The sequence below is a fragment of the Lemur catta genome, chromosome 22 (genome assembly GCF_020740605.2).
Source record: "Lemur catta isolate mLemCat1 chromosome 22, mLemCat1.pri, whole genome shotgun sequence".
NCBI classification, from domain to species: Eukaryota; Metazoa; Chordata; class Mammalia; order Primates; family Lemuridae; genus Lemur; species Lemur catta.
Window position 1 is genome coordinate 30,291,015 of NC_059149.1, and position 13,519 is coordinate 30,304,533.

The following is a 13,519-nucleotide window of genomic DNA, read 5'->3' on the forward strand; positions in this document are numbered from 1 at the left end:
CCCGAAGTTTCAAGACAAGATCCAATTATCTTAAATGGCTACAAATGGATCTTTAAATATCATGGTTCAAGGTGAAGTTCACGCTATGTTTGGAAAAAGGCTTAATGAAAAGTTCATGACAAATTGTAAAAATCTAAATCCTGCTTGCATTCATTGACATTTGGTACAGCAAACATGTTAGCAATATTACCAAAGGCATACGATATGACACTCTAATGGTTTAACAATCCCCAAAACTAATAAATCACCGAGGCTTTTTCAGTGACATTAATGTTCTGATCGTGAGGTGCTCTCAGGTTGAACTTCCAAACTTCTGCTGAGCAGCCACCCCGGGAACCCGGCCTGGCTGTGTCTGTCTGACCTTTTAAACTGAGCCTGGGTTGCTCGTCCTAGAGTGACATCAGCTCAATTAAAAGGGACGATCTCAGTGGCACATACGTAAAATGTTTTGTTCTCTTACCTGTAAAGATTTTTGCACTTCTTATTCAATGTATTAAATCAGTCCTGATTTATTACTAATCCTGATTGAGCCCGATTATGTGCAAATGGCTTTAAGCACTTACATCGTCCTCCCTTCGAGTCCCAGTACAACCCCACATGGTAGCCGGCACTGTCCACCCACAACAGGGCCCGGCGACCCTTGGGCAGTTGGCAGACTCCCCTAGCTGGTACCTGGAGAACTAGGCTCGACCCCAGGGAGCTGACAGCAGAATCTGGGTTTGCATCACCGTGTTTCACTGGCTCCTGTCAGTTCACCATTAACAAGGACTCGGGAGTATTCGCCGCCTGCCGGCTTTGCCCTGAGCACCGAGCAAATCAGAACTCACGGGGCTCTTCACGCTCCACTCCCAATACTTTTCCTAGCACTTTCATTCTCACCCGGACCCCCGTGACATTCTGAAATTTAAAAAAAATAAATAAAAGAGTCAAAATTTAAAACGCACGTGAGCCTCGGATGAGAGGCTGCGCCTGAGGGCCGTGTGGCCTCCTTCCTTCTCCGAGAGGCCAGGCGGGGCCGAGGCTCTGTGGATCTGAAGTGCAGAGACTCGAGTGGCGTAAGAAGGACGTGCACAGGGTGCCCGTGAGTCTGTCCTCCCAACTGGAGCACGTTGGCGGGTGGGCGTGGACGTGAGCGACACGTGTGCTGGGACAGCAGGTGTGGACGTGGGGCGCAGGGTCACCACACCCGCGGCCACTCAAGGTCTAGCTCGTACGTGCAGTTTTTAATTTCTGAACGGCTCTGCGAGTCCTGCGTGGTCTGAAGAACACGGCAGCTCAGCACGACCACCGCGGCCGGAGTCCTGGGTTCCGTGTCGCTTACTCTGTCCCCGCTGATTGATTCTGGCGTAGACAGTTCACATCCCTCGTGTCTGGTGGGCTCACGGAGGCGCTCACTGCGATGACATCGTCCTTGGGGTCCATACGGGCAGAAAAGCAGACAGATGATTGCCAACTTACTCGATGAACCTGCTCGTAGGTGAATGAGTTTGTGTGCTACGTATTTTGTCAGGAAAGGTTTAGCCAGTTGTGAGGATGAAGATAAAATAATAGGTAATTGAAGGGATCTAGAATACTTTGGAACCCACTCTCAGCTTTTAAGTTTTCATTGAAAGGATTTGAGGGAAGGAACATTAAGCTGCCTAGATGACTGGTCTACCCAGCCCTGAGGAGACATCCATGGTCCATGTTTCTAATGAAAATTAAGACTACAAACTGGCTTTTTTTTTTTTTAAGGACCAGAGTAATCTGCAATTATTGAAATCTGAAATTATGTTCACTTTATTTTTTTTTTCCTTCTAGTGATCTCCTGTGGAAGCTTGTCTTTCCCCCCAAACGGTAACAAGATCGGGACGCTGACCGCCTATGGGGCCACAGCTATCTTTACGTGTAACACGGGCTACACCCTGGTGGGCTCTCACGTCAGAGAGTGCTTGGCAAACGGGCTCTGGAGCGGGGCCGAAACTCGATGTCTGGGTAAGTTAATCTATTATTCTGGCACTTATTTAATTCAAATAAAACTTTAAAAATAGATGACGGCTGGTAACACATACGGCTTGTTGCTATGAATGTTGTAATAGAGTGTTGCTGAAGCCTACCTGGGGCCTTAATGCCGCCGTCCACAGTGTGACGTCTTCTCTGAGCACCTACAGGGACTTTATTTGTAATCTGAGCAATAAACAAAGGTCACGTATTGCCATAAGTGACATACTGAATGCAGAAAACATAATTATACTCAAATACCATTGTGATTTTAAGGCACACAAAAGTGAATTTTAAAAATATTATACATTTTATCTTTTTAAAAATTTAAATATGTCAGTAAATTAAAGTGATATTAATCAAAATCAATGTAAGCACAGTAAATTGTTTAAAAAGGAATGTGCCTGCAATAATTTGGCCTTGTTTTTCCCACAGATTAAATTATTCTGCATGATATTTTAAGAAATGAGTTGAAGAATGTTTTGAATAAATGCATGACAATTCTTAAACAAGTGGATTAACAGATAGCGGTTACTAAAGGGGCTCCTGGTAGGGTCACCAGTCATTCATAAAATAACCGGCTAAAGTCCTTAGGAATCTTCTCTGTGATTTTCTGTAATGTTGTCATCATACGAGGCCATAGAAGCTGGAAGGTTTAATCTTCGGAATCCTCATGAGCTAGGATCACTTTAGGCACTAAGCCAGGACCAGGGAAATTTGAATAATAAGGCCTGTTCTTTTTATTTGGGAGAATTTGAAGAAAGAGGCTCACAGTTGTAAACTTCAAGAAAACCAACCCCTAAAAGAAGGTTCTCACACGTATACATGAAATGTAGTACTTATACGAATGCTGCTTTAATACTCTCTCTGTTTATATATATGTGATTTTACTATTAATGTATTTAATACATTATATATTACTGAACACACACACACACACACACACGCACGCACACACACACACACCTTGTTGTTGGATGTAGTCGCTGCAGGCTTCAGCTGACCGTGAGATTTCCTGGGCACGTATGTGGTACTTCATGTAGCGGGTCCCACGTGCTTCTGAGGTTTTTCACACATTCCTAAATGCTCTTATGCACCTGGTCAGCCCCAGAGGAGAGCTCTCCCGTAGGCAGCTTTGGTGTGGACTAGACCCTCTGTGTCAACTTCAGTGGGACTTGTCACTGTAGAAGGGAACTGAGTGACCGAAGACACTTACATCTCTGGTAGTAATTGTAAGGGTGGGAATTAATAACAACTCACACTATGTAACTGTGTGTAAGCTATGACTTTCAGAAAGAAAGAAACCCCCATGAGGAAGAGATGAGGAGTCACCCAAACAGACATAGTGCACACCAGGTTTTCTGCAAGAAATTCTATCTGCAAGCAGATCGCCTGTCCCGAGACATGTTTAAAAGATGAAATATAGTTTCAAGGACAGTGTGGTGAAGGACAAATCCACCATGAGCTGGGAACAATGTAAAATGTTCAGGACCATAAAATGCCTTGTAAATTATGTTTGAAATAAGAACCCAATTCGCACACTGAAGTTGGTGCTAAAACCACAGGTGACAGAAACAAAGCAAAAGAAAGACCTCAGCATCCTCTTCTGTTCTGTCTTTTCTGTTAGGAAGCATTATTATGGCAACACAAAGGTTATAACCTGTTTTTTGGATTTTTTTTTTCATCAAAAACTGGCTCTGCAGAATGATAAGTTTATTAAAGAGACATTAGACATCAGAATGTCTAATGAAGTTGAGTCTCCTGCCTAGAACGGTATCAGAGCCAACTGAGGGGGCTCAGAACGATATTGCTGAGTCGTTGGCAGTGTTCTTTGTGGGACATTGTTAAAGGGAAGTACTCTAGAGTTAGACAGATATCTAGTGTGACTTTTCACACAATTAGAAAAGAAGTTAGCTGTCAAAAACCATGGCTTAACTTGGTGATGTGTAGAGCAGATGCTCAACATGTTCTTTGTAAGCAACTTTGGGGACGCGTGTTCATGGTTTCACAGGACAGCATGCGAGCGTGGACCCGTGTTTTTGTTTGATGTAGCCGTGAGATGGGTGTTTAGGAATGCTCTTTAGAAAGGGTGTTTCTGGATCTTCAGTCTTCATTCCTATCTTTGATTAGGGCATGAGGATGATACTAGTCGAAAGAGTGAACCTAACATTCGATGACAGATTCAGGAACTTGAATTTTAATGATAGGCCAAATACATAAGAAAATAATAGGAGTTAATGTAAAATTTCCCTCAAGGTAAAAAAAAAAAAAAACTTCAAATGTGTATGATGAGAAGAAAATTCTGAAATCATAAGCATAAAAGCAAAGAAATTGAGTATTTTGGATAAGAGGAGGCTCAGACCTGCAGCGTGGTCTGAAGCTGTCCCTGTCTGAGTCTTGCTAGTGACATATATCTATCCTCTGCTGGCCCATGTGCCCCGTATCCGGAATCACGATTTCAGGTCTGTAAAATAGTTCCAGTGGGCTACTGAGAAATTGGTACGTGTCTGTGGTGAAAGATCTGCTGACCACAATCTCTGAGGAATGAGAAAGTTTGATGTTGGTTTGGCTGAAAGAAGAGTTAGGAAGTTATTGATAGCTATTTTCAAACGTTTAAAATGCTATTAGGTGAAAGATGGAATAAGCCAATTGTAAAAAATCGTTTTCCATGTCAATGCCAGCCCTGTTGGATGGGCAGAGTCTCCATGAAACCTGTGCTGAGATCTAAGTCCTAATAATGAATCTGTGGGTGGAAAAAAAGAAACAAAAAATAAAATTAAGGCCATACCTCTTCCAAGGGCGAGGACTAGGGTTGGTGCTGACATCGGCAGTACCTATTTTCATCTGTTGATTTGTAATAGCAGTTGCTGTGTACAGAAAAAAAAAATAGCTTTTGGACTCAATATAAGAAATACCTCCCCTTATTTATGTATTTTTTAAAAATAGGAGGTCTGTCCAGCAATGCAGTGGAGACTTCCTGCAGAAGGCAGTTCCCCGCGGTAGTTCTCTGGGTAACGTTCCCCGGGCTCTGGGCCGGATCAGCCTGGGCTTGCGAGGTTTTCCATCGTAAAGCAAGACCCCTTGGCAAAGGCATCGTTCCAGACTGTGGGTGCAGTATCTCGTTTATTTTTAGGACCACTAAAAAGAAGGCTGTTTTCTGAGATTGTGCCTCTATTTCACGTGGAACGTGGATCATGTTTCTGGTACTCTGTTTCCAGTGATTTCCACCATGGGAGAACATGCTGAAATCCTTGCCCATCGCAGCCAAAACCACCACGCACAGGAGCGCATAGCATTTCCGCAGGCTGAGTCCATGGACGTCAGCCGTTGAGGGCTGTAGGTTAGGAGAGGAAGGATAATTCTCTATGTCCAGTATTCAGGAACTGAATTTATCCTGTGCTTGAGGTCTCCAGTCTGAATTCTAAGCAGAATCTTTGAGAGAGGATGGAGTATGTGTGTAAACATGTGTAGCTGGATTTTAGGCAAAGTAATGCCTCTGTACGTCAGAGTAGATTCTTATAAAATTGAGCCCACCCTTCATCAATGCTATCATCCCTGTGCTATCGCTGGGCTCTCCCAGGGCTCTGTAAGTTACTGAGGGCTCGTTCTCCCTCACCATCTGTGCTCTGTGATGCTACAGGTCTCTCCTGAGAACACTGGCCCCCATCTGCTCTCTCAGGCACCTTCTAATCCATCAGGGGAGTTTAATCATCTTCATTCTTACTTAATTATTTTCTTCTGTTTATCTTCCCTGTGGTAGTTCGCTTGAACCAACAGAGAAAACACAGATGAGAGAGAGGTTACACGTTTGTAATCTGTGCCCCCTGTTGGAGAACAGACATGAATCTTTTGATAAGTCACCTCATTTAGACTTTTCAACACAGAGGTACCTATTATCTTCTGCATTCCGTTACCTCTTAATCTGTAGTATTCAAGATGTTAGTGATAGACGGAGACATTTCCCGCATAAAGGGCATTATCTTTTTTCCATTGGATTGTTTTGATACCATTTGAAATAAGTTTGCATTTGCTGCACTGTCATGACCTATGAGGAGATGAATTCTTTTTGTAAATATAACGTTATGGAGACATTCAAATGGCTAAAAGGGCTAGAAGACATGACTCAAAATAATATTTTTAGACCATTCTTCATAGTTCTTAGAGAATAAAATTGAAATGTATTCTTTAAATGCCTTGTGTTTTTTGAGAAATCCACATAAAAATGTTTACTAAAACAATTGATTAAGATAAGTTTATAGTACAGCAGAAAGATGGTTTAGAGTGGCAAGATGAATCCTCCCCGTTGGGTCTTTGCTAGACAATCTCAAGTGTGACGCACGTGACGCCCACTGCCGATCCCCACATTTTGCAAATGCATTGTCAGTGTCTAGGGAATGCATGTAGCAAAACCTCAGCCCTAAGTGTTTATGTCTGTATTTCTGAATATAGAATATCTAATGATATTCTTTTAGTTCCTGGAGAACTATTGTGTTGTGTGGAAAATTATGGAATTTATACTCTAAGGAATAAATAAAGTAAATTCCAAGTAGCTTTAATAAAACCTTGGCAATGATGAATGGCAAAAGGGAGATGTAACAAAGTACTTCAGCAGCCTGGCGAGGGTGGGCAAGACTGAGAGACGGTTGGGAGTGGGGGGTGGAGGAAGCCCCTTTGAGCACTGGTAGGATTCCTGCAAACAGGGAAAGGATAAAGTTCTAGAAACAGAGCCCCAGACCCTGGCAGCAGCACAGATGTGGAATGACACGGGGTGGTCTTGATGCCACAGTGAGACCGATTTGCCCGCGCTGGGCATGTTCTGGAGCAGAACTCCTTCCTCGTAGCCGCGGGAGCCTGGACTGACGGGGCCAGTGCATGTGGGAAAGAATTAATCTGATATCACGGACGCCTGCTCTAGGTCAGGTGCCGAGCTGAATCTCGTTCTATAGAACATGATGCCACACTTAGAACTCACAAATAGTGGAGATAAACAGGTGAGAAAAATTATAAGGCCATCTGCTAGATTCTAAGCAAAACAAAGCAAAACTGGAAGACTAAGTATTTTAAATAGTGGGTCCTGAAGGTAGATTCTCCTATTACAGGGAACACCTAAACAAGGGGGATATTTGTGTTGTGTATAAAGGAGCAGTAATTTCTTCAGTGTTTGTGGAAGACTGCACACAGAGGGTAGGTTTGAGATGAGTTTTGAGAGACATTTTACAGGCAGACAAGACTGGGGAGGAAACTTCAGGCCAGTGGGGCGGTTTACGCACAGGGGTAGAGGTGTGAACCATGACGTGTTGGGGAGCTAGGTACAAAAGCAATAGGTAAAAGATTTCCAAAATCCCCAAAGGCCATCTAAATTGTGGTACTGGTTTGAATGTTTCTTTGTATCAAATATGGCTTAAAATAATCATCATTGACTAAAATGTGTTAAACAGGGACTTGATTAAAAAATGCACTTTGTGGCAGAGGAATTGGGCCTTGTTGGATGTTGTCACTGACAGTGTGGAGTGTTGTGTAGCTCATCAAGGCTCACACTCACAGACCCCTGCAGGGATTCCACGAGCTTTCAACAACAGCACAGATTTCTGCGTCATAGGCAAAGTCCCTCAGCATTGCCCCTAGAAATCACACTTGGAGGGAAAAAATAAGTCTCATATATGAGTGTTCAAATGTGTTTCTTTAACATGTACAGGTCTAGAAATTTAAATATGTCCATTGACGTTTAACGCTAAGAATAGCTTTTCCTGCATGTAAGTAGATCTGATCCACCTGACATTTTATGACCATTTACTGATACTCAAGGAAAGTTTGTAAATTGACTTTGGAATCCACTGCCCAAATAACCCTGACTTTAGCTCAAAGACTGTGTTATTGCGCAGAGTGAATAGAATATAGCACATTGCATTTCTAATTCTCCTACAGGTACAGGATATTTGCAATGCTTAGTATTTTATTTTCAGCAATAAGCACCAAAAATCACAAAGCAAATACTAAGGTTGACTATCTGGTTTATAGATTTTCTAAAAATGGATTCAGCTCTAATCCCCAGACCCATATTTTGTATTTGTACTGATACAAACTGGCACATTTAAAAGGTGACCTTCAAGTAGCCAAGTCCAAGGACGGGAATGTGTGCGGGGGAGGGGGGCTGTGAGAGGACAGAGACCCAGCCCTGTGGCTCCTATCGAAGGCACTGATTCCACCCAGAGGAAGGAGGGTTCCAGGTCTGTCCTACACTGTGGAGACATCATGCCCGACGTTTCCACTGGTACAAAGGTCTCTGTGAAACAAGTGAAAAAATGCAACTTTATTTAATTTCCAAATCACAGAAGCCATTTCTAAAACTGCACAGGTCTACATAACTTGTCAGAGGCTCTAACCTGCTTTACTTACCTGTGAGGTGTTCACTCTGCATTTATTTTGACATTAAGGTCAATCCACTGACTAGTGGCTCTGATCTCTTTCAGTGTCCAAGACACCTTCTCCGTCACTCAGAAAGTCACCACTGAAAATCCATGTAGTGTTGTTAGGTTTCAGACAGTGTGACTCATTGCAGTATCAAAAACTGGTGCAAAACCACAGGGAAAAGTAATCTAAACACTGCCCAAATCCTGTCTGTCAATGAGCTCCCTCCTCTAAAAGGTGACTTCATAGGGCCACATTCCAGAAAGAATAGGCAGAATTCTTGCCAGGGCTGCAGGGTGCAAGACTGAGGGGAATGGACCCAGCCAAGAACTAGCTTACAGGATACTCACTCTACTAGAAACAAACAAAACAAGCTTTTGTTCTCTCAGAAGTTTTGCAGTGTTATACTAAAACATCTGTGCAGTGGGATTTAGACGGAAACCCAGAAACGAAGGCCTGGAGAGGCTGCCGTGCTGAGATCCGGCTGTCCTGCGTTAACCTCTGTAAATTGCAGGAATGTTGCCTCAGGTGGTCTGAACCCGGACCACGCTGTGCAGGTGTTGGTGGACTGAGCGGTTCCTCCGTGTCCACCCTGTTGGACTTCAGACCAACCTGGGCTCACAGAGGGAGCTTGGCCACTTTCTGCCCTCCTGAGTTCCCCCTCAAAAGTGCAGTTTGCAGGAAAACCCTAGGCAATCAAGAAAAGAGGCATTTCTCCCTTCTGGCACCTTCTTCCGTGGCATTTTGCTTGTGGCATACCACCGGACTTGGCTTCCTTGCTATGAAAGTCAGCTAAGCATTCTGTCCATCTTGCTACCAGTCTCTGTATTGGGGTGAAATTCATTTGGCAGATTTTATTTCCTTCTAACCTTTTGTCTTTTAGAGAAAGATTGTTAAAAGAAATTTTCTTTTTCTATTTGAGGCATCCTAGCCAAAATAAAGTAGCAGTTTATAATTGCAAATAATAACACAGCTTTTGTTATGTATAGAATAGAGAAAACTTAAACACCAGTGATTTTCAAGGCTTATGGTATAATGGAATAACTTTGCACACCAGCTGAGACATGCAAATTCCTGGGACCCACCCATTCTACTAAGGGGGTGTATAAACCTTCACCTGTTTTGAATCTCACAGTATTCTTATTCCCTTGTTTGAGTAAAAGGCCATCTTGAATGATATATTTTTGTAGTATAATATGTAAGGCAAATATAATCACTTGAGAAGACCACTGAATTCTTGATTCTACTTATTCTCCCCGAAACAGTTTCATGCAATTGGTGAGTTATCCGTTCCACAGTAATAACTGCCCTCAGCATGGAGAAAATAAAGAATTAAAATGTAAAATTCTAGAAGTGTGGTACTGATAGAATTGTTAATCCATGCTTGAACACAAAGGAAAATTTAACAGTTCCTTTAGGGGATATCTGTATCTATCTATGTATATGTGTTGAATTACAAATCACACGAAGTTACAATTTTGTAGCATTCTTGCCTACCTTTGTAGCCATTTGCTCATCTGTTCTTTCAGGTTCAGGTTACTATAAATTTATGAGCAGGATTGATATAAAAGCAACACAGGCCACATGCTTTCACCCCAAGCTTCTCTTTCCACATTTTAATGGGAAATTTCTGATGAACACTCTCAAGAAATTCAGGTTTTGTGATTTTCTCAGTGTGATTATTGTTGCTTCACAATTGCCCATGGAAAACAATTAGTGATCTTTGTTTGGGCTTAAGCCAAATGTCAATGAAGTTAAATAAACAAATCCATAAAAACAAGATAAGACAAAAACTTTGGGGTCTGGGATCATGGTATAAGGTCTAGAAAATAATCACATTGCTTTATTTTATTTAGTTGGTATTTGGTTTTGAAGTGTGCAGGGCTCTACTAACCCGATTTCCTTTCCTTTTGTTTTTTTTTTTTTTTTTTTTTTTTTTCAGTTAAGAGTTGCTTACCCTTCTTTGCTACTGTTCACACTCAGTGTAACTGTAACAACTAAATACCTCTAAATGGCTGGATAGGGTAGCCAGATAGGTACAATGTTGCAAACTGTGGTAGCCAGGTAGGTACAATGTTGCAAACTGTGGTCACCAGATAGGTACAGTGTTGCAAACTGTGCTAGCCAGATAGGTACGATGTTGCAAACTGCAAAGGATTAGAATGGCCACTGTCTAGTAAAGTACAATCTGGTCATACAACTCTACAGTCTTCCTATTTAGCAGAGACTTTAAAAAGTAAATTAAATTTCTAATATCTGTGACTAAGCTGCCTTTCTGTCACCTTTTCCTGGCTGACACATGTTCATCCTTCAGACAGTAAATGTCACCTGTTTCGGTAGGAGTTTCTGGCCTTTGGTATGGCTGTGTGTCCCTGTCACACAAGGTCCGCACACCCTCAAGACTCTGTGTGTTATATCTGCTCATCCCTTTTTTCACTCTCTGTGATTGTTTCTTATTCTCCATTTAATCTTTAGCCCCAAGAACATTTCAGGCCCATAGAAAATCATCGTTAAATTATTTCCGACCACATGGCAGCAGCATAGAAGATAATGTCTGTGGAGAAATGTAAAAGACATAATGTCAAGCAGTGGAGTTACTTTGTTTCTATTAATTTCAACAAGTATCCCATGAATGGACACTGGGCACAGTGTGCGTGTAATCATATCTCCACCTGATGCGAAATGCAGAGAGATGCCTTCTAGGTGCTGTGTCCATGACTCAAAATCAGGGCTGCACTGAGAATACTAAAAAAAGAAAACTCACACACAAAAGGATGTAGCACAATATTGTCATAGAGTAATGCAATCTCAGTTTTGACATAGAGCTTAGATTTCATTTAGTTCAAATTCCACCTAGTGCAGTTTTCTGTTCCACAACATTTTGACATATTATTGTTGAGATTTGGGTTAAACAATGTGGTATAAGTGAAATTATGTGGCTATTCTAGTTTTGTGAATAGTCTATAATTAGTCTAAGATTTGAGCATTTTACAAAGGAATTCACTGAAGGCTGGAAAGTGATACAAGTAAAAAAACAGATTGCTATCTCTTTGTTTCACATCAGAAAGGCACACTGAAGAAATAAATTCAGTTGTTCATATTAGGAAGCTAAAATACAAGGGGATCCTACTGATTCTTTTTTCCCATCAGTCACAGAGCTGAAATGAAGTGTTTTTGAAAGACATTCTCTATTCTCTTTAGCCATTTAGCACCAACTCCTCAGAGAACTGAAATGACCACGTGTCAGAGAAGAGTCGCTGTTGGAAATGCTTATTTCCAACACAGCTGTCCACCTTTCCTCTGGTTTCTAAAGTTTACAGAGACCTCATGGCCATTAAGAGTACTTATTTGCGAGGCTTTTAAAGAAGAGGGCAACTTCAAACTACGTGCACTTACTAAAAACAGAGTTGAGAAAAATATTTGCTAAGGTTTAAAAAGGAGTGTGGCCAGTCACCACTGTCCAAGCCAAGAATGAGTCCAGAACAGAGCTCCCAGAACAGCAGGACTCCATCCAACACAGCCCTGCGGCCCTGGGTCCCAAGTCACCTCCCCTTGGAGTGGCACCAAAATGAATCAGATGTGTTTTGGGGGTGCATGTTTCTAGACATGTTCTAGGCGTGTTTCTCTTCATTTTTAACTGGTTTTATTTTTGTTTCCAGCGGGCCACTGCGGGTCCCCAGACCCCATTGTGAACGGGCACATTAGCGGGGATGGCTTCAGCTACAGGGACACGGTGGTGTATCAGTGCAATCCCGGCTTCCGGCTGGTGGGCACGTCGGTGAGGATCTGCCTGCAGGACCACAAGTGGTCTGGACAGACTCCCGTTTGTGTCCGTAAGTAAACGGTTGGTGGGATGGTTCGCCAGATCCTTCCTTTTGTCATCTTTTCTTGTTGCCGTTGTTACAAAGTCATAAGAGAAACAGGTTGAATCTTCAGAGTAAAGCAGGATAGAGAAATCTCGGTTTTGCCTGTCCAAAGAGAGAGAGTAGTATCACCAACATATTCACTGTTGCCCTTTTACCATCTTCCTCCCCTTCTGTTTCCTTTGAACACCTCGGACCCCCGTACACATTTATTTTGCTCACTAATTCATTTTAAATGGACCCCTGGACAAGTGATCATGGATTCATGTTCCCTGATTTTATCACATATAAACTAGGTGGGGACAAAAGCTACTTACCAGAGGGTAAATGAAGACGGGGAGCCCGGGTCTGCGGGTTAGGTCTGCAGATCCCTAAGCACAGCTCCTCTCCGAATCCTCAGTGCTGTTGGTATCCTGGCCCTGCTCTGCCAGGAACCCAGAGAGTTTTGTACGAAGTCCTTCCTTTAGCAGAAAGAGGTGAAATTATGTGAAATGATCGGCCTCCAACGCTATAACTGCAAAGATAAATATCAGCTACTCTTTGAAGGATAGAAGCACCATCTCTTCACTGCAAAATTCCTGTAAAGCCAATTGTTTTACTAATGTATCCTTTATTTTCCCATGAATTATGCAAAAGAAATGTCCATTCAGCTCTGGGGCATTGAAAGGGCTTGTCTGTGACAGCACTGTGGAAAATGGAGGAAGTTCCGGGGTGAAAGCTTTACTTAGAAGAAAAAAAAACTTGTTGACAAGATAAATGAGGAAGAAAACACCAGTTTTATGACCATAATGTGTTTCTTTTGAAAGGGCCAATGACGGAGCTCTCCCTGCTGTCTTGCTGGTATTAATATTTGGGGCATGACATAGTGACAGTTCACTACATCCCAAAGGATCATACAATAGGAATTGTCAACAGAAATACCATTTGAATGTGCATACTTATTCTGCTAATTTCATGCTGTTTAAATTGATACTGGAATAATTTTACATGGAAAATTTAGAACCTCAAGAAAATCCCCATAATGTTTCAAGAGGGAAGTTTTACAAAATCAGCTCATGTGTATGAGGGGGAAAATACTCGAAATTCATGATTAATGCAAGAATTTTTAGCCTGTCTTTGTTTTTCACTGCTTCATTTTTAAATCACTTGGTATTATTCTGTCATGATTCGAGTAAGAAATAATAATTATTTTGATGGAGAAAAAAATACGGTTGGCAGGTGCTGGTTATTTTCTGCAATTATAATAAGAGCCTGTAGGTTCAGCCTGT

The 13,519-nt window shown here is 42.0% G+C and overlaps 1 protein-coding gene across 1 annotated transcript in view; it reads left to right on the forward strand.

Moving 5' to 3' along the window:
- Positions 1-13,519, forward strand: part of CSMD1 (CUB and Sushi multiple domains 1) — a 1,229,803-nt gene that overhangs the window by 1,183,775 nt on the left and 32,509 nt on the right. The window contains exons 52-53 of the mRNA XM_045535313.1: positions 1,801-1,974; positions 12,048-12,221. Of these exons, the coding sequence (XP_045391269.1) occupies positions 1,801-1,974; positions 12,048-12,221 (348 nt within the window). The remainder of the gene's footprint in view (positions 1-1,800; positions 1,975-12,047; positions 12,222-13,519) is intronic.